General features: G+C 34.1%; 2 protein-coding genes across 3 annotated transcripts; both read left to right on the forward strand.

Annotated features, from left to right (window-relative positions):
• The first annotated feature begins 725 nt into the window (after positions 1 to 725).
• Positions 726 to 13428, forward strand: LOC103974084 (uncharacterized). Of its 2 annotated transcripts, none has more exons than XM_009388833.3 (12): positions 726 to 1004; positions 1538 to 1727; positions 1829 to 1903; positions 2547 to 2653; positions 3538 to 3598; positions 4777 to 4836; positions 4905 to 4979; positions 6930 to 7076; positions 9088 to 9142; positions 11521 to 11643; positions 11895 to 12133; positions 13032 to 13428. In XM_009388833.3, exons 1-12 carry the CDS (start codon positions 943 to 945, stop codon positions 13053 to 13055), a joined length of 1218 nt encoding a protein of 405 aa, XP_009387108.2. In that variant the 5' UTR covers positions 726 to 942; the 3' UTR covers positions 13056 to 13428. The 2 variants fall into 2 exon arrangements, with proteins under 2 accessions (XP_009387108.2, XP_064969798.1); XM_065113726.1 differs by having other exon boundaries at positions 868 to 1004; positions 1605 to 1727.
• Positions 13429 to 14794: 1366 nt separating this feature from the next.
• Positions 14795 to 15274, forward strand: LOC103974090 (basic leucine zipper 4). The gene has a single exon (XM_009388840.2). It carries the CDS (start codon positions 14795 to 14797, stop codon positions 15272 to 15274), a length of 480 nt encoding a protein of 159 aa, XP_009387115.2.
• Positions 15275 to 22247: the final 6973 nt, after the last annotated feature.

The raw sequence follows: 22247 nt of genomic DNA on the forward strand, positions 1-22247 counted from the left end.
TTACGAAAGTAAAATATTTAATTTTAATTCTCTTTACGTCGTTAATTTCGTTAACGAAAAAAAATCGCACATATTGTCATGTGCAAAAAGGGCATGAAAGAAAAGGATAAAAATATAAATTTATTATTTTTAAATTATTAATTTTATATAACCTTCTTTTTCCTGTCGATTTTTTCCTCCCCTCCTCCTTCTAACATGCTCATATCACTTATCGCACTTATTGTTGATCTTGCTCGCCCATCGCTCACCCATCGCACTTACTCGCCATATGATGAATCGATTGGATCGATCCATACAAGGAATCGATTCAATTCCTCAATTATAATATTTTTAATATACTTATAATATTTTTTAAAATAATATAAATCTATTAAAAAATCTATTTATATGATTGTTCTTATTCCTAAATTCATAATGATACTTATTTGCAATTCTTATTTTCTATATATGATTTGATTTATATTAAGTTTTGAATGAATTTATCTCGATTATAATATTTTTAAATAGATTTATAATATTTTGATGGAGGTTCTAAATATATTATAAATATATTCAAATTTTATAATAGGAAAATTTTCTAATTATTTTGTAAGGGTGCATTTCAAATATTAGGAACACTCCTTTGAGGAACATGAAAAAAGGGCATTTTGAGAGAAGTCCAAAAAATGATTTTATTTTTGGAATTTATCCAATATATAAATAATTGAAAAAAGGAAGAATGGTTTAAGGTGACCGACGAGGTTTGGATCCAGTCTTGGATCTGCGCGTCGTCGATAGCAGCGCGTGGCCGTTGCACGACGAACCGAAGCGGCTCTCCGACCGGCGCTCGTGTTCGATTCCGTTTCTGTCAGCGAGCTCGTCTTCGGAACCCTAGAAATTAAGAGTCGGTGTTGGACTGTCGCCCTCCCTTCCCGGGCGACCACGGAGGGGGATGCTGTAGCGATGGCCGGCGAGAAGCCGATCTCGATCTCGAGTGGTTTCTCCGATGGCGAGGCCCCTTCCAGGTACCCGCCCCTTTCGCTCAATTCGGGACTTTTGAGGTCTGTTATGCTGTTTTATGCGCCTGGAAGTAGGGTTTCGATGGAGCTTATCTCTTGATGACCTGTGCAAATTGGCGTCTTGGAACCACTTGTCCTCGGAAGTTCTTACCAGAAATTGCTAGTGGTTGAATTGAAGTTAGCAAAATTTACATATTTGTGTTCTTACTGCAATTTTTATCGTCTGGACTCATTTACGTGTTGGAGTGCCAGATTAAGGTCGTTATTCTTTGCCGCAAGCAACGCAAAGATTCTATAACTTGTTACCAAATGGTCTTTTTGTCATGATTTCTCAAAATTTAAGTTTTGTTGACAGGAACCCATATGAAGTTCATTGCTTATATACTTTTGTCATGTACAGACTTTTGTTGATTGAACCTCTAGTTTTTGTTGGCAATTATAATCATTGGCAATCTCAACTGAACTTTTGAATGGAGTCTATTTACCCTTTTCATCAAACTATACACATTTATATTTGCAAATAATGATATTGTTGCTAGGTGTGAATTGTTGAGTATGGTGAAGAAACATTCAAACCTACTGGGTGATTCGGTACATGATGAACAGGATGCTTCAGATGTTGTAATGGACAACGAGTTCTGGCATGAGGTCCTGGATCTGTATTTTCTACGTGGGAGGGTATCAAAGGGACGTGAAGAGGATGACCTTGTGTTTTTTGTGAGAAAGATGGTAATGTTCAATTACCTGAGATGATTCGAGCGTATGTAATGTTTTCTCCATGTCCCTTCTCCATTATTGTGCCCAACTGTTCTTTTTGTCTTTACTTCCAGAATTTACATGGATATGGATATAGTGATGATGTGGAAGATGGTTCTCCTTTCTTTGTCCGTAGATGGGCCCCCAGGGTAACTAACATGTAGTTCAATTTTCTTATATATTGTGCTTGCCGTAGCTGTGAAGTTCTGTAAACTTTCATAGTTCCATGTAGTTCATTTTGGTGGATGATTTAATAACCAAACCTAAGATTTTCAGTTGAACTTAATCATTCAAAAATACAACTTTATATAGCACTCATTTACATTACTTCAGGTCCTTTTGTGACCTGGAAATGCTCAAGTGCATACATATTTCTTCAGTTTCATGTAATATGTGCTTTTGCATTTGAAAATTAGAATATCACCGTTTTCCACATTGTAGTTACTAGGTTGTCAAACATGATTTTGATTCTGTGGATTGCATAAGGAACTTGAGGAACTTTGTGTAAGAACAACTTCACAAGTTCATCATCTTTCCATTGCTTTAATTTCTTTTGATTTAAATTGGAATTATAGTTGGTTAGGTTTTAACTTTTTTTGGTAAATGGTTTTATTTAATGTTCTAAATCTCAATGGAAGTCCATATGACATATGCAGATTAATGGATGCACTTTTGAGTTTCAACATGGCATGCCTTTAAAAATAGAGTGAATATTGAACTGACAGGAACACTGTTAGTATGTTTTACTATGAAATATAACCACATAAATTTCTTGTTCTTAATGTGCTGCAGTTGGAGAAAGTAGTTGGTGAAGATTCTGCATGTGTGGATTGGAGACGTTCCTTTTACTTAAATTTGATTGCCCACACATCATATACTGTCACAGTTGCAATTTGCAGGTACCTTTCTTTTGACTTACTTTTGAAAATGATAGTATTTTTCTTGTGGCAATAGAAACTTATTGTTATTGGTAAATGATCCCATTTGTTTACTGTCTGAACTTATATTCATCGATTTATTAGCCTTTCTACCTGCTTTATAAGAAATCAAATCAATAATGAATTAGCCTTTTCGATTTTCTAGTGTCACTTAGTGAATGCAGACTCTAATTTGTTTAATATGCATTTTTCTTCTCTCATGTGTCCCTAGCACATGTATGCTTTCACTCTGATCTTTTGTCTTAAAAGTCTGTTGTAGCTTGTTGTTAAGGATTATTAGTTGTAGCTTGTTGTTAGGGATAAGTACAGTCTTTCACTCGGAGAAAAGCTTGATGTCCTCTTGATGTTGATTTTTGTGGGATTCTGTAACTGCTCATGCCTGATACAGAATACTCTTGTCTATTGTTTTGTGTGTCCAACCTAATTAAGAACAGAATACGGACATTCTTTTAGGTTTCTAATGTGTTTTTTGAATATATGAATTACCTGGATTGGCTATGTAATATTTTCACCCGTATGCAAAATGATGGTCATAAGTTGATCTCCAAATCTTTTGATTCAAGTTGTGTAGTGAATGAGATTGCCCAGTTAGGGTAAAAAGAGAAGACTTTACAGTTTACAGAGTTACCCTGATGCTTACTGATCCTAAAGAACTGAATTTACTTGGAAACCTATAAAGATTGTTGTGGAATTGCTCCAAGAAAATGATTAGACAATAATGCATTCTAATACTACATCTGAAGAACTGAAGTTGGATTTTTAGATGTTAATCATTCTATTTTCTCAACCATATTAGATTCATGAAGATTCTTGTCTTTTGCTTTTATTTGGTAATTCACTGTCAGTAAACAAGATCTGGAGCAACGTCAAAGTGGGCAGGACATATCACTTTCACCAATATATAAGGTATTTATACCAATGAACTCTCTCTCTATCACACGTGCTCATATGTTTAACTTGATGATTTTTTTTCTGCAAAAAAGTTGATTAACATCTTGGGATTAACTTTTATTCAAACTAATTAATACTTGATTTATTCAAATAAATTCTTTGTCTTCTGAAAGAAAGATTGCATGCTTTTTCAAATTTTGTTGATATATTCATGAAAAGGAAATGTCACTAAACCACACTTGTGGATACTCTCAAAGAATGGAAGTGTTAGACTAGTGCATATTTTCATTTTTTAAACAAATCCTTACCTTTTTTTGGCACTGGAAATTCACTGTTTTACATGTGTTGTAAATACTTACCATTATTTATTTGGGAAAAATGTATTTGGTCATGAATTTCAATCTCTTTACTTCCATCTAGTCCAACTAGAATGTAATTCTAAAGTCAATTTGTTAACAAATTATAATTTCAATTATTTTATTATTGTTTCATAATTTTCTTATTTCTATTCCCTTGTTTCTGAATTTTTATGTTTGGCTTGACATGGCTTGTTTTCTGATTGGAAGTTGAAAATGGTTCTGCATCTTTAAAATCATTCTGAGCTTCAATTGCCTAAGCTTACAACAGTTCAGATTAAATAAATTTGTGTTGAGGCCAACTGGTCTATCATGTTATGGAACATCACCAAATTTTCTAAACTAAACACACTTTATAAATTTTCGTTTACACACATTAATTAGTCACACTTTATATGACCACTTTTTCATAGGACAAATGTCAGAGGTTAGGAATGTTCATTTTGGTGCTTGGACATTTATTGTTGATCATGTTAAATAAGTTGTGTCTTGCTTTGCATCCTTTTTAAGTTTATTACGCTTTGTGTGTCTATGTGCTAATAAGACTAAAGAGGGATATATATGCAAAATGAAACCAGTAGGCATATGTATGTGATAATCCAACACATCATTAACTTTTCAGGAAATGACTAGAATTTATATTAACATAGAAAGGCCTCTAATTATAGCCGTTCTTTCAACTTTCAACCATATTTTGCATATCTTGGCCAATCATCCTAGGGTCAAATACCAATTTTGAGTTTCTTTTGTCATTGTTTCTTATTTATTGAAAGTGAGTGTTATCCATTGCCTGTTGAATATTTTGTTTTCCCCTTAATCATACAATTACTGGATCAGGTTGTAAAGACTGTTTATGCATCGCCAAGCCGTGTTGATTTTCAGTTGGACCATAAAAAGGTTAGTCCTATAATTGTCAGGTTCAGTCCCTATCTTTCTTCTTCTAATATCCATCTCTCTTTTTTCAGGCTGCAGAAACTTTACCTGCATACCCAAATATCTGTTTTTCAGTTGATGATTTTGATGACACTTTTGATGCTGTGGTAATATGTCTTAATTTGTTTTTGAGAAAATTTCAGTTATTTTTATTCTAAGCTCATTGTCATGCTCTGATGAATTCAATTTTCAGCACTAGTTCCATGTCCTTATATAGGTTTCCTTGTGAAAAAGATGGTGGTGATGTGTAGTTCTAGAAGCTTATCATTTTCTCGACTGATTTTGTCACATTTAATTCTTGTTCAACTAGATTATGAAGGCTACATTGGTTATCATTTCAAATTTATTTTATTTGTTCAATCATTGAGGTCAATTCATTTAAGTTAATAAAAAGCTAGGTTTTCCTTTTGACCACTGATGTTATTCATTTTGTGAACTTCATTGTATATTTATCACCAATAAATCCCCAAATATTTGGGAAATTATGGCTTATTTTTGTTGGTATTATTAATTATTTTTAGGAGAAGTTTATTGGTAAAAAATGTTGGAAATAAAAATGTCCATAATATATTTTAGATTGGTGAGTCATGTTGCTTTCACATGAGAACAAAAGGTCAGGCTTTAGGAGGTTTCATTTAATTTCATTCTTATACATCCTAGAAAAAGTTTGTGCCAACAATGGAATTGACTTTGTGGTCCTGGTCCAGGCCCAAACAGTTACAGGTCTTGTATGAATCAGCATACCAACACATGGTATGCTGGTTTGTACAATGGTACCAAAAGAAAAAAGACTTGGATTGGTATAGGTCTTGTACATATTGGTTGACACCAACATGGTTTGTAGTACGTATCGCAGTTACAGGAAAAAGGTCCAAAATTTTAAAAATAAAAACTCTAATTTATTTCTTTTATCATATATTCTTGACAAATACGATCAATTACAATAGTGATCAAGTGATTTTAATTTAGATTACAATAAAATACAATATAGAAACACATAAATATATATATATAGGATTGAAAGTAGTATCTTAAAGAATACATATACACAGAAAGAAGTTTAATGAGTTAGATATAAAACTGAACATATATTTGCTCTTTCCACAGTAAGTGATAGGTGAATCGGGGTCCTCAGTATGGTGAAAATGGAGATTAATATAGTGCATCTATAAGACCGATGAATAGAACTGCTACTATGAGATCTAATACTGGTAAATAATGTGACACTGATGCAATAGTGTGTTAGTAGTCAGTGCCGTCGATTTACGTGGATCTGGGTAGATTAGCACAGATCTAGGCAAGATCCTCAGGGATCAATGCTAGATTCATTCTGATTTACAAGAATCTAGACCTTTAAATCAAGCCCAATATTAGATTTAAATAAAAATGATCTAGGCTAAGGATGGAACAGTACCCATGAATCCTAACTAATTGCTTGAGATACGCTTAGAGATTGGGTTCTGGTTTACCTTGATTTGAGGAGAAATCAGATTGGGTTTTTGAATTCAATCTTCTTGAGCAAAGAGCCCTCCCTTAATGTTCTTTAATAATTTTGGAAGAGAGTTGACAGAGATTTAGAAGAGATTTGTGAGTAAAGGAAAGGGAGGGAGCTTTAAACCTGCAATGGGTCTCTTTGGATTGGTCTAAACTGAGAAGGCTTATCGTCTCAACTCTGGTGTAGACCCATGTTATCGTGCTTGTACTGGGTGGTAATCCCTTACACCAGTCTTGAATAACATGGTAAAGGCTTGTCCAAGTCTCGATCGGCTGCTGGACTGATAAATATCGCCCATACCATACTGATCCAGGCAGTAAAGAGTTCCTTGGTGCCAATCACAAATGCCTCAATCTTGTCTGGTTAATATGATTGTATATTATTCATTACTTTACCACTAGTTGGTATGCCATGCGTGTTGATGCTGATTTCTTTATCCTTCTTTGTCATTGGGATTTCTAAAGATATATTATCGTGTTTTTGGATTCAGTTGTCTTTTCTTATTCATTCCTTTTCTCTACTTGAAAGATCTTAGAAAAAGATTTGGATTCGATTTGGTTAGGTTTTGTCCGAAAGAAATCATTGCTACTGTGTACTTCTCAATGCACATGGTGGACCAGCTTTTCCAACAGATGAGGATCTCCCAGAGTGCAACTCTAGTAGGCCTGTAAATGTACACAAGGATGTGGAGGAAGCCAAGCCATCTAAGGTTTAGTTGTTTAATAGTCTAATTCTGTTGCAATATAGTATCCCTCATTCCGTATGTAGTGTTTCGTGGCTGCATGTGGTGATCATTATTGTTGCTGTTGATATTCATTTAAATTTGATTTGTGAATTTCATGCTCTGAGTGAAGCATGCTGACCATGCCATACCATGGCAGCAAGGCACTAACATTTGCATGACCACATGACATAAAGGTGCCTGTGTTTAATATTAGGTTTGTCCATAAGCATACTGCCAACACTGGCATGATATTATTCAGCATGGTGGGACACTGTTTTATTCTTTTGATGCAAAATAGAGCATGCCCCATATGATGCACTCAAAATTTCTATTTAGTCGTGAACTGAAGTAAGTTAGCATTAAAGATTCTTTCTGTCAGTTATATAAGTTTATTTACTGCATATTTGAATCTGCAAATATTTAAAATAAAGATTTTGATCCTTTGATCTATCATGTGGTTGGAAAAAGTAGAATGGTTTTTAATGTTGTTATAGCATCTTATGGAACCAACACAAGATCTGGCTTGTGGACACAATATTAGCAATATTCATTACAAAGCACTCCTCATTGCATGGATTCTTTTTTAATGTTGTCAAGTCGCATATAGAATCAGAAAGCGATGGAATTGTGGCACAACTTTGCAATATACATTACAAATACAAACTACAAAGTGCTTCTCATTGCATTGATTTTAAATAAGGATTTGTATGCTACATATTGACTAATATTACTAGTTTGTCTAAGAATTAGTATTGAGTCATATGGTACTTTTTTGTTATTTTTTATGGGTGATAGTATCACCCGGTAAACTACTACTACAATATTAAAACAATAGGAACATCTTTAGTTATAATTGTTGAGATCTTCATGAGATATTCACAAGAAAAGTGAACCACAAACTTACAAGGATTTTTCTGCTTCAAAAACTACTATAATTTCTGTGAAGTTTTTTATATCATATTTCCACAACAGTATCAATGACAAGAAACTGTGCTGAACTACCAGAGACCAACATTCAAAGTCTACGTTTTGCAATATCTGTAAAACAATCATTAAAATCTTATCAGTTAGATTTTTATGGTTCAAATTATCACCTGGTGTACCAGTAGTCTACCAGTCAGATTACTAAAACCAAGATTTGCATTTTCTTATTTTATATATTAATGCTAAAATGATCAAATAGATGTATGTTTTCTTATTTTTATTTACCCTTTCCATGAGCAGGCATGAATTGGCTTGATTAAAGAAAATATTTAGATATGTACATCAATTGTGTGGTTTCTTCTCATTGGGGTATTTTTTGGTCAGGGTGTCTATTAATAAATAGCCATAAACTACCATTAATTGTTAATGGAATTTGATGGACAAGTTATTCATTCATATTTAGGCATCAAGACTGGATAAGTATCAGTAAAGAGACTATAATTGCATGTGACCAGCAGATGGATCTAGTCAAGCACTAAATTGTTAGATTTGTATCATTAAAATAGTAAGATTGACCAGCACTTTCCCCCACAAAATGTCAGAGCCACTTAAATGATAAGAGGAGCCATGTAAAAGGAATTTTAATGAGTGTTCTGCAAAAATTTCAAACCGTAAAATTTGAGAGTTGACCTCTAATAGTTTAGGGTAGTTTTTTGTCATTGAAAATAAATTTACAAAAATGAACTTAATGGTCATGATTATGAAATGAAGAACTTCACGGAAGTTGTTGTAGTTTATGAAGGAGAAAATTCCTTATGAGTTATAAAATAATATATTACTTTCATGGAAAATTATGAAATAAAGAACTTCACAGAAGTTGTTGTAGTTTATGAAGGAGAAAATTCCTTATAAGTTTGTGGTTTACAGATGTTTTATGGAGAATTTTCTTTTGTCATGTTATCTATTCCTTCTTCTGAATGAATTATAGCTGATATGCTGATTGCCCTTGGTCCTGCAGTTTTTAAAGAATATATGGGTGAACTTTTGACAATAGCATTATTTATGATTGCAGCTTACTCTCTTCTCAGGATTCGTCAGCTATCAGATGGTTAGAGAAGCATATGATGGTGAGTATTTCATAGTTTCTTGTTTATGGATAGACGTAAGGTGTGGAAATTTTGAACTTCAAGATAAGTTGAATGGCCTTCCAAGTATTTGTTTTAGGGAAAAGTATCTTGAGCCCTTTTAAGATTATGATATCACAAAAGGTGCCTGGTCTTATCAAAATTCGCACTTAAAACTTTCTGGTAATATCCTTTGTCAGATAATTACATTTTAAATCCTCTATTATTGTTATGTTACGAGAAGCACCTTTCTGTTATTTACTTGATTAAGATGTATATTTGAACAGAATTACAACTGCTCCTTCCAAAATATCAGCTAACTTGAAAATTGTGTTAAAAGACCTACAGATCAAATGACCAAAATACCCCTATGTTCAAATTGCCTAACTCAACTCCTCTTCGAAAACTTTCAAATCCCTAGATACTCCGCTCGTCTCAGACTCCCTACCTACTTTTGAATCCACCATCAGTGAGCCTACTTGAACTCCAAATTTGCACCCAAAAGTTCCAATTAGCCATTCTGTCAGTCTGACTTTCTTGCAAAAATGTTGATTGCAACTCAAAATGTGCATTAATGTGAACAGCTTTGCAATGTGAACACTGTTTTTCACACTGCCTCATGACTAAGGTGGAAGCGGTTTCATGTATTCCAAAGTCCATACAGTTATCTAAGTAATCAAAATTCAATTGCAATGATTAATACAGAGTCATATTTATTTATCTGATAAATGATCACTGCCTGACCATATAGGTGTGGCCTAGTGCTTGCGGTATTTATTCTTTTATTATTTTTTCTGGTGGTTGCAATGATCAATACACACTTGTATTTTATTGATCCTGATCAGTGCCAAACCATATAGGTGTGGCCTAGCGCCTGTGGTATTTATTATTTTGTTATCTTTTTCTAGTAAGTGATACAGGTCAACAGTGCTATTTGTGTGCTATCAGTCCAATTGCTTATGAAAACCAGTATTGGACTGAGATTTAAGTCCTTGCAATTGCCTTGCCTATGACTTTTGGTGTCTGAATGGAGTTTTAGAGTCGGTGCAAAGAAGAAAAAGAGGAACAGCCATGACAACTGGGAAATGTTAAGGTGAATAGCATTCACAAGTTAGTGTAAAAGAAAAAGGTGGAGGGATGGGGACCTATTTGTAATTTAAGAACTTGGAGGTAGTATTGACATTTTGGTAGTAGGATATTTTGTTATGTTCAAATTGTAAAATTTAAAGAACATTATCTTTTTTGCTAGCAGCAGTATATTAGAGGGTCTTATTTGGCACATGTCTAACTTATTTGAGTCAATTCTTGATCAGTAAAGTAAGCAGGTTGCAGAGTAAAAGGAATAATCTGATGTTGCACATTCTATTTTTGGTATAACGAGAAGGAGAGAGACACAAGAAAATAACATCATATTTTGCATATGCTGCTATCTGTGCGACCTATGTGACTGCACAGTCAACATCAGCAGGATGCATGCAAAGTCATCACAATAGTTTAGCAAGATCACAGGAGCAATTTACAAGACTGTCTCTAGCACATTGAACTTGCTTACGTAGCTACTGGGTATATAGGCAGGCCTATGCTGGTTAGCTGCATATGGAGGCTGCATAGTCCTCAAGCAAGGCAACAAAGATGTCTCCTGACATATGCCTCATATACTGCAATTAGAATTATATTGCTGACAAAGAAGTCACTGCATTCTAATTATTGAGAACTTTAATGGATTAGTACCTACTGGTACTGATGCATTGCCTTCGATTTGTCTTCGGATCCTAGAATTAAAGTTTTGCCAAACTTATATTTGATGTAATCAGGGTCCAGTATCTTTTGGAGATCTTTGACTTTGTAAATAATTGTTGTGAGTTATTTCTCTTCATTGGTTGATGTGCTACAGAAACTAAGATTACTCTGTGTTTTGCATATATCAGTTGAAGGATTAGTTATTAGGTCATGATCACTCATAATTTTCTCTATATAAAATCTCCTTTAGATGAACTTGTATGATGATAAAACTAAGTTGGATTCCTGTAAGTCTGCGCACATGTTAATATTGGATCTTTTTATTTGCTTACCATGATATCTTTTGATGTATATTGGCTTGTCTTAGTTGGAATTATGTAAAATCCTTCTTGCTGTTATCAAGTTATTTTAGTTACACTGGTTATCCTACAATTCTCTTGTTTTAGAGTGGGAAAAAGTATTTGCACCTGATTGATGGTAAGCATGAGCAGTTGAAAATAAAATGGTAAATCTGATCATAAAACTTTGAACAGATCTGCTTTTGTCCCACCTCTTGTTTTGAGTATGATGCCTTAATTGATTAGTTATATTTACCTAGCTAAAAGTTTCTCATCATGAATTTTCTTTTTTTACTTTTGAAGCTGGAAAGTCTAGATTTGGGAGCCTTCTGTCAATGGGCCATGGTCATACAAAAACTGACAAGATTTACATGCGGGGCCCTGGTGGACGTGGGGAGGTTGAAGTGGCAGTTTCTGGAATAGCAGGTCCATGACATTTTCTTTCTGAAATTTTTTTATGAATTTTGCATGTTCCAAGGTTATTTGGGGAAAAAAAGGAGAAATTAAATATCTAGTTAATATCTAATTAAAAAAGATTGGCATGAAAACATAGTTTCAACATGTGTCACTTGAAAGATGAAAGTTTGAAGTTTTAATACACTTCTAAGAGACCTTAGGTAAGGTGGTTCTCCTGTGACGACAGATTTTTTTAAAACATTAACTTTGCTGTATTATAGATCAAAGCCACCAGAATGCAGCTCTTTCTTCAGCAGTTCATTTATCTAGGAAAGGCTCAGGGATCGACCTAGGAACTATTGTCCACAGAGCTGCTTCTGCTGCTTCTGTGTTGGCAAAGCATGCTTATGCTGCTACATCTCCCAACAGGCAATCTGATGGTGAACTTCTACCCCTAAAGTGCTGCCTGATGTCCATCTCATTGCCTTGGGAATACATTGCACATGATTTGTTGTTCAAGGTAAGTTCATCCTGTATCCAGAACACAACAAAAACCTTCTTGTTGATATTGATGAATAAACTGATCATATTAGGTTTTTAGCATAGTTTGGTTTGAAGGTTATACCATCATACCATGCAATGATCGAATTGTATGTGAACATGAATAGGTAGTAGATATTATGAAATGGAAAAGGAATGCATGGAGAGCTTAAACCTCTAATGCTGGATGAGAATATTATGAAGTCAAAATAATAATGAGTTTTCTGATTATCCTCATATGGTTTTCTCGGTCATGTGGTGCATGCTTGCTATACTTCATGCTATTTTTCTTTTTTGTTTTGGCATCAATAGAGAAGGCTGTTAGGATGAGACTGTTGAAAATTGTAATTTTTTTACTCTCTTTGATGCATTGTTGTTTTACTCTTTTCTTCAGTATGTTTAATATTGATGCCATAGAATATTTTGCATCTTAGTTTTCTGAATGCCTAGATTAAATGCTTTCCAAATGTCAGATCTTAAATCACTGAGTTGAACAATTAAATGAATTTTTGTGTTATGTGCCATTATTTTGTAGACTTCTGTTCCTGTTCCCATTTTGGTCCAAGGATTGATTCTGCTGACAAGTATTTACTAGACATATTCGGTGATCAGATACAGTCAAACTTGCCTTAACTGCACTTGGAAGCTTGATTTTTTATGTTATTAGTTGTAGTAGTTATGCAAATGAGTTTGGGATTAATAGCTAGTATGTCTCTTTCTCATAATGACATCTTTTTGAGATGCTATATTCTGATGTATGAAAATTTTCACCCCAACTCATTTATAGGAATGCTGGGACAATCCTGAGAAACATACATTTGTTATCTTCTCAAGTCATTTTTTAGTATTCATGGTATTCTACTTGTTGATTCTTCCAGGTTAGTCCCCCGGTGGACATGTAGAAATCTCCGACCAGTTTCTGGAGTCATGATACTGTGACATCAAAGAGGGAGAATTGATGCAAATGGACGGGCTACTGGGAACTATGACCAAGAGGAATATGCTGCTATCATGACAGCCACATCAATTGTGCACCCAGCTAGTCAATTGTTGTTCATCATGATCTTATTGATTTGTTGTTTTAACAACTTTATTTAATTTGAACAGACACTCGAGCTAATGTGCTCAATGGGACTTGGGATCAAAGGCAGCTCAGGCAGATTTTGTAAATATGCCCACCAAGAAAAGCCGCAAGGACTCCTTGGTAAACTCTGTACTTTATTTCTTTGAATCATTTTGACATAAAAAAAACAAAATTTGTGGGTGTCTGGCTTAGATATGTCTTCTTTTAGTCAAATAGGAAAACATAGAAAAGTTTCAGACAGATACTACATGTTTGCATGCCATACAAATATATACATATCTAGTACTAGGCACATGCCCTAACTAGCTCTGATCACCCGTTACTTCAATATATGTTCTTTCTTTCTGGCTAACAATAGTCTGATTTGGAAGAAATGAGTTGGTCTTAAAAAGGTTGCAGAGATAAAACATTCAACAGGTAAGTTAAGTCGTGTCTGCCATACATATGTTCTGTCTTTGTTTGGTAAAGTTCATTGAAGGCATTACTTTCAGAACATTTATACTGCTTATTCTGAAATCTTCATAATTTTGATAATTGTTAAAAGATATTGGAAACCTAGAACTTTCTAAGATGCATAGAATTAACATACAGCTGTCTTTTGAGATATAGTCAGTCCCTTGTATTTATGATGCATTCACCTGTGGAGCCTCTTCAGAGGCTTAAGGTAGAACTAGCTTTTTGGATTCACATGGGTGTCTCCCCACTTTCCAGCTTCCAATTAAACCCTAACCTTAGTGCCAATAAAGATGCTTGGAATTGTGCTCCCATCTCTTCAGAACATAATGTCCACCATTGTGAGGTGTGTGGATTTCTTTGTTGGATTAGGATAGGATAGAACAATTAGTGGGAAGATACAAGAAAGAGAAAGACGGGGTCTTCTTTCCCCCCTGGTTACATAGAAATGAAAAGAATGTAAGGACCAACCAAAACATAATTTTCTTCTTTTAAACATAGTTTAGTTGTAGGTTCAATGAATTTTCATAATTTAAATTAAAGTCAGTTCTAGATTATTTGATTACAAAAATGCAACTTATTCATCAAAAGGAGGGGTAAATTATAAGTAGAAGCCTTGTTCTGTATTCCTTTGGCAAGCCTACCTATTCGGCCCGATTCGTCTAATTTTACCAACTGGAAACTGACATGAATCCGACCCAACCCTGCTTTGTTGCTTCGCGATTAAGCTAATATGGCCCAAGATCACGTCATAGCAGCGTTGGATCCGGTGTTTTACATATCGCACAAACAATGAACAATTTCATCTCCGCCGTCAATACCCACCCATGAACGGAAGAGATGGATTCGACGTCTGTCTCTCTTTCCGAACGGCAAACATTGGATCCATAGTGCCTTTTTAACGAGACCGGGCCCATCCAAGGTCCAACTAAAACTGTCCATGAGCACATTGCCACGTATGAATCTTCTTCCCGTTGGCTGACTCCCGCCCGTCACAGGTATAAATACTGTTCCCCCCATTGCCTCTTCTCCTCCCCCCCCCCCCCCTTTTCCTCCCGCTGACGGCGAACCGCACGGTCTATTTTTGCCCGCCGGTGCGCCACCATGTCGGACCACGAGCCGGTCCTCCTTGATCTCGACTTCCTTCTCCTCGACGAGCCCGAGCCGGCGCTCACCCGTGGGAACAAAACCCCACTGGTTCACGTCGCGGAGACCCGCCGGCTGGCGGTCTCGGTCGAGGAGGAGCGGCGACGCCTCCGCATCATCTCGAACCGGGAGTCCGCCAGACGGTCCCGTATACGGAGGCGGCGCCAACTCGAGGGTCTCCGGTCCGAGGCGGACCGACTCAGGGCGCAGAACCGAGCCGTTGCCGGCCGGCTCGGGCGTGTGAACCGTTCGGTCCTCCTTTTCCGCCGCGACAACGAGCGTCTTCGGTCCGAGTCCGCTGGGCTCCGACGGAGGCTGGCGGAGATCCGCCGCTTGGTGCTGTGCTGGTGGCTCCGGCGTTTGCCTCTGCCGTCCGCTGCGGCCGGCGGGGGATACCTGCTGGGAAACGAACTGATGTTGGCGTCACTGATGGTGTAGAAGCCTTCTTTCTATTTGCGAAACCGGGGAATCGGTTGGTGGTAACGGATCCGGCACGGAAACGGATGGGCGCCGAGAACTCTTTGTTATTTGGGAATGGATAATAATAATAACTAATTAACAACTTTAAATTGGCTCCAGTTTCTTTGGAATTTTATTTTATTTATATTTAAATAACTCAAAGCCTATATATATAAAATTGGGAATAAGCAAGCCAAGTATATCCCTTCACGAGGTTAGGTTTAGGGAGAGCGCATCTAAGTGGTTTTAGCTCTAAATATAGAGATGTTATTTTCTGGTCTCAGTTGATATGAGTATAGTTACTGGAACCAAATCAAACCGAGTAATTGGATTTAAAAAATTAGGAACCAAACCATTAATTGGTCCTATTTAATTATTGGATTCATACGTTGAAAAACTAGGATAAAAGTGATTAATCATTTTTGGATAACCCGCATGAACCAATCGAATTATATAAAATTGATCTAATTTTATAAAATAAGAAAAGATTAGTCAAATTTCTTTAACTTAATTTTTTTATTATTTATTTTAGCGGATATTTTTATGTCAATAATGAAATTAGGGTTGATATGAGAAACAAATTAAAACTAATATAGTTTAGAGTAATTAGTATCAATAGTTATGTTTATAATGTTGGTTAATGTTATCAATTTTGTCATTTACTATATATTTTTAAATTTTTTTAATATTTTAGATTTTAATTATATATAATTCTAAAATGTTTAATATATTTTAAAATATTTTTTCTGTCAAACATGTGGTTTGAGGGTTCAACCCGTGACTAAGGCTTATTCGGTTCGCTTTTTGATTGGGTATAAGATGAGCAACCTTATTGTTCACCCTTTCCAAACCAAACAACTTCAATTTATATTTAATCTTTTTGAGTTAAATATATGAAACTTAAATTTACGCTCTATTTAATTTTTAAATAACATAGGATTAGTGTCTGCCCCAATTGAAACTCAATCCTTTCCTATTCTTTCCCCTCTTGAATCAAAATCATTGGTGCTCGAAATACCAAATTAAAAGAGAGCCCAAAAGGTAGATTTTCAAATGTAATCGATGGAAGAAGTATCCTTGTACGAGCATCAAAATCAAGAACTAAAGTAATCAGAACATAAATTGTGATCATTGTTACCATCTAAAAACTTAAGCTACGTGAAGATCATACCGTGGTTTTTGGACACATCATGTTTTCACTGTGGTCAGCTGTTGCACTAGAACAATCTTTTTATTCCGAATCATGGAAATCTACTGTAGGGCAGAAATATCTAGTGTTAGACACACCAAAAGGCAAAGAGAAAGAGAAAGAGAGAGAGGAAAAAAAAATATACAAGGAAGGAATCAATCATCAAAGATTGTTTTGTTCTTTTAAGTGAGAGAGAGAGAGAGAGAGAGAGAGAGAGAGAGAGAGAGGGGCATATTCTTGGCATATCTGGTCACATACTGCTGTTTTGCAAGTGAGTTATTGATCGTCATCAAAATGTAGTGGCCTCGCCACCTTTTCCCCCTCCCTTTATTCCTCATCAAAGCAAAGATTAAGAACAACAGATCATCATGGCGAACCATCATACAACTTTTTATTTAGTGGGGTGACATCATGGGATAGTTCGATCATGATAACGAAACAGATACATATAGCCGAAGATTCTTTCTTTCTTTTTTTTTTCTTTCCCCTTTTTATTTTATTTTCGATGTGTGACGCCGCAAGAAGCTGCTTACGTCTGCTTGGATCGAGAAAATACTGCATGCAATTACTACGTAGCAACGCATCACCTGCGATGAAGAAATAGTTCTGCATCTATCTTCATGTATGGAGTTAACAAAGACACGATTAATTAGCCAAAACACGATAATTATTTCCTATGTTCTTTGCTCATCCCTTTTGTTTGGGAATCAAATCAGTTCATGTGGGGCTTGGCTTCTATTCTAACTTTTCATGATTGTACAAAGCATATTGGCGGCATATTGGAATTAATGCTCACTTCTTTAATGTAATAAGAGAGGAAATATGTGAGTTTGATTTACTCCAAGTCAATGTTCTTAGTGCAATTATGCTCTAAGAAGTTCATGCATTCTTGATGCTCACCACATGAAACAAGTAGAATTTTGAGAAATGTGTTAATTTTGTCAATTTGCTTAGCCTTTGGTGGTGCTTGCATGGCAGTAATAAGGCACTATGTAATGCTTTTCCTTTAAACATATGATGACATATGTGCAAAACCATACTTCAAAGCATATATGGTAGAATATCAAAATTTTATGCCATAACTCTTTACCTGTCTTGTTTTTTAAATCAATTAGTTTTGCTCTTAAAATAATTTAATCATTTTGATCAACATTAAAGAGAATATTGTAATATATTATTCTTCAAATAAAAATATCTCCGAGACACATCTATGAAGCATTAGATACTGTCATGTTTGTTATACAATTTATATTATTAGTGGTTGATGCATTACTTGTTATGAGGTTAGTTAATTCATGGTTTTGTTAAATGTTATGCAAATAAAGTGAGTCTATATATATTTAGCCATCCTAATGGGATAGATAATATTAATCACATGAGCATTCTTCCACTGTTCAAAAAGTTAGGTGGATCCATTTTTGTTGTCTGCATTTTACAAAAACTTGTTCTGAATAGTGTATACTTGTGGATATACATACAGTAGTATTTAACCATTTAGTAATATTCTGAGGTCCAATTTTTTAAGTTCGAATGTGATAGATACTCCAAGCATTAGCAACTCAGATATTAATGAACTCATGGACTCATATTGTGCCACTTGATGTCATAGGTGAACTTGGAAATCTTTTCCAATATAGTTTTTGAAATTTATATTATTATTATTTGGATAAATAGTTTTCTCTATCTACTCTCTTGAGATTGTATAACTTTAACAATCCATGACTATTAACAAGTACCAATTTCATTGACTAATTAATATATGATACTTTCAGCTTGGTTATGCCTAGCACCGCAGTTATATGAAATTGGTACATATATAAGATTGCATTCCGGTTTAAACTTGTAAAGACAAGTAATTAGAAAGCCAATGCTGCAGTGATATTATTCTTGGACCCTAAGTAATGTTTTCTTGCTACTAAGAAGCACCTTAGAAGTTGTTGTATCTATCTGATGAGGCTATGATTTGATGGTTCTTAGTATTATTACTCATTAGATATATTTTCTTTGCTAATAAATGATGTTAGCAATATGATGTAAAATCACTTGTACTATTGTATACTTCAATTAGTTCACTATGTTGTGTGTTAATTTTACCTTGGTTGTTACATGCGGTGGCTTTGGCAAATATTAATGCTGTGTCCTGTCAAGATTAGCCATTGTTTGATGTAGGATGCATAGAAATCATTCTACCATAATTTTTGTTTTGTTGTCTACACTAACTTGTTCCTATGACAGATGTTACATATGGTATATTGTAAATGGAGTTTAACTAAAGTCATATTATAAATTGTAGAACAAACATTACAGTATCTAATGCTTCATGGCTGTATCTTGGAGATATATTTTTATTTCAAGAATAACATATTACAACAGTCTCTTTAATGTTGATCAAAATGGTCAATTTATTTTAAGAGCAAAACTAATAATTGATTCCAAAAGCAAGACAGGTAAGAGTTATGACATAAAAAAATTAATATTCTACCATATATGTTTTGTAAGTATGTTTTGCACATATGTCATCACAACTAATTGATTTCTCCTGGCATCTCTAAGACAACAGATCTATTTTTAAAAAGGAAAAAACATTACATAGTGTCTTATTACTGCCATGCAAGCACCAAAGGCTAAGCAAATCGAGAAAGCTAACACATTAAGCAATTGATCACAGTGTCATGATGAGTGCTGATGATTTAAGATAGATAGAGTCTATGTGTAATTAATTGGTCATTCTTTCATTGCCTTCAAATTCTACCTGTTTTACGTGGTGATGGTGGTATCTATCAAAAGAGAAGAAACAATAAGTAACTAAGGGCTATATTGCACCACATTTGCATAATGACGACGTACGTTAGTTCATAATATATAAGTGGTTGATGCAATTAGAAAGTCCAAAGAAATCTCCCTCCCCACATAATTCCAAACGCTTAAGCGTTTTCATTTACCTTTACCTTATGTAGATGCATAAATGAAATAATGTTATGCATATTAATAAAATATATCATGCAGTATGTTACATTTTTTATATGCTGAATTGTTTTATAAATGTGGGGGCATTTTAAATTTCCGTACACCAATATCATATTTATATTTATGAATTTATTTAATACGTATAATTATTTATATACTGACTTGCTTATTGATTGATATTTGATGATGTGCGTCAGTTATTTATGGATGAGTATTCGCATTTACATGCATTATATAAAATTGATATAACTATATAATATATTATGATAGCTTTTATAAAAGTATAAATGAAAGGATTATTGTCTATAAAAAGCCTTCCAATGGTGTTTAATTTGATAATAACAGGTCGATTAATTGGCTAAGGAAAAAATTAAAAATTAAAAATATATTTGTGCATAAATGGAGTTTAACTACAACTCCTATCTTTATAGTGATAACTTATTGCTCCTATATAGAGGCATAAAAATAATATAACTTTGAAAGCGACTTAAAACGATAATTTTCGTGAGATATAACTCTATACACATTTTTAGTTGGAACTCGTATATGAGTAACCGCATATGACTACGGCTAGAGATTCGGATAATCCCTAAATACTCTGATAAATAATCAAGGTATAGTACATGGAATGCAACACTATGGGGTAGATTTCAATGTTGTGTATGGTAGTTGAAATTTGAATAAAAAAACTATAGTTCAAGACCTTGTTCACTTTGTTTGCTTTGTAGAAGTATCAAGTAGCTTATTTCAATAAATGTTTTACGTCTTAATGATTTTGTTAACTAAAAAATTTTGAGATTTGTGAGGGATCGTTAGATATTTTATATTTAAAGAAATAAAAATCTTATTTTTTTTCTTATTTTATTTATTTTATTAATTATTTATTGGTGTTTGGTATTATTTATTTATTTATTTGATGTTCTAATAGTATTTATTGGCTATGATTACACATATTCATTATATGATCATTATTATCCTAGTAGTTGTAGATTTTTCTCAAGAAGATCGATAACTTGGTTTGAGACGAAAAAAAAAAAATCTTTTCCTTACTTTTTCATATATGTTCTTTGAATTTTCCGCTTATCTTTATGTTCTTGATATTGTATTAATCTTTTTATGATTGTGCTCACAAAGGAGGAATTCCAGTGTCATCCTCAAGAAATAGATTTATCCATGAACCTGTAAGAAGGGATGGATTCCATGAGACGTCAAATATGATTTCAAGTGATTCCTGAACTTATTATTTTTTTATTTTATTAATTAATATTTAATGTTATTATTTAGTTTTGATCCCAACAAGAAGAGAGAGGAAGAAGAGGTAAGAAGAAGAGAAGAGAAGATGATGACGATGAAGGAAGAGGAGATAGTACAATAGCAAAGAAGAGACAAAGAGGAGGGTATAATGATGTTGGAGAAGGATGATGATAAAAAGAGTACGGATCGATAGGGCCTAATGGCGATAGTTGTTGATAACATCTAATAAGGGTAGTCACAAGTAGTTTTTGTCGATGGCGATAATTATAGATGTGGACAACAATAGATAAAGACACGAGTGAGTAGCGAAAGAATGCATATATTAGGAGTTTTAAAATTTTTTATTCTTAAGATTAAAAATAAAAAATAGATGAGTCTTCAGACCATTATATTATGTTTAGAACATCTAAAAGTGGATGATCCATATGTCAAGTCGTATATAAATCAATACATACCCAATAAAAAACATGAATGAATAAATTCCTAATCACATGATAGATATTATTGATAAAAGAAGATGAAGAAAGAAAGAGGTGGTGGTGGCAGTATGTCATAGAAGATTATAAATAATTTTTAATAGAAATTTCTCATATAATTATAATTTTCTCCACATATATATATCATGAATCCATCGTCTATTTATAGGGTTAGAAGATAATTTCAAATCAAATACACTTTTCCAATGATGTCTTGAGAAGTCCCCATTTATATTTTATTTAATTAGGTTATAATTATATACTTAGTCCTACTACATCTCATAATTATATGTTGTGGTGGTTGAAGTAGAGGGTTATCAGTACCAGCCAAAATAAAAAAAGCTCCAGCTTTTGGTCCATGGCTTCATGTTGGTGGTGTGAAAAGAGAGACACAAATAAGATTTCTGATACTAAAACATGTTGGTGGTGTGAAAAGAGAGAACAATAAGACTTCTGATACTGGGGTTATTTGCAGGAGCTGACCAAGTCTCACCGTACTTCTTGCACAGGAGATGCAGGTTGATGAAAGAGCAGCTTCTGTCTTTATTTCCAGGTGATGTGGTTGACAGTCCTGTTACTGTCTGTGTATGATACTGCCACAATTGCTGCTGTAGCTCAATAGCAATACCAGCTTTCCTGTGTTTGGTTTGATCTGTTCAAATATATTGATCTCCATTGTTTTCCTTTTTCATGTCTCTTGTACCCAAACATTGTTAAAGGTTTTCTTTTTCTAACTTCAAATTTTTTTTTTATGATATTATAATAACTACCTCAATGAAAATGTGTGTCCCTTTGGATAATTAATTGTAACCTTTGCATAATTTGAGGTTTACAAATAGAATCTTGAACAATCCTCCTTCTCATTTTTTATTTTTAAATTATTTGTATTTTATTATTCGATTTACTAGAAGATGTTAAATCAAATTAGTACGCGATGGTAATATCAATAAAATATCGAATAATTCTGGTGCATAATAACAAGATTTTTGTCTTAAAACAATGTCTAGGCACCTCCAGATGTTTTTCATAGACTTTCCTTAGTATTATGCTATTTTAATATTGATTA

This window comes from Musa acuminata, chromosome BXJ2-6, assembly GCF_036884655.1.
Source record: "Musa acuminata AAA Group cultivar baxijiao chromosome BXJ2-6, Cavendish_Baxijiao_AAA, whole genome shotgun sequence".
Classification (NCBI taxonomy): domain Eukaryota; kingdom Viridiplantae; phylum Streptophyta; class Magnoliopsida; order Zingiberales; family Musaceae; genus Musa; species Musa acuminata.

Bases quoted from the DNA above. Each gene is read 5' to 3' on its own strand.
- LOC103974084 (XM_009388833.3), top strand. From the start codon at position 943: ATGGCCGGCGAGAAGCCGATCTCGATCTCGAGTGGTTTCTCCGATGGC. The intron at 1,005-1,537 runs GTACCCGCCCCT...TATTGTTGCTAG, and splicing joins GATGGCGAGGCCCCTTCCAG to GTGTGAATTGTTGAGTATGG. The intron at 9,143-11,520 runs GTGAGTATTTCA...TTACTTTTGAAG, and splicing joins GGTTAGAGAAGCATATGATG to CTGGAAAGTCTAGATTTGGG.
- LOC103974090 (XM_009388840.2), top strand. From the start codon at position 14,795: ATGTCGGACCACGAGCCGGTCCTCCTTGATCTCGACTTCCTTCTCCTC.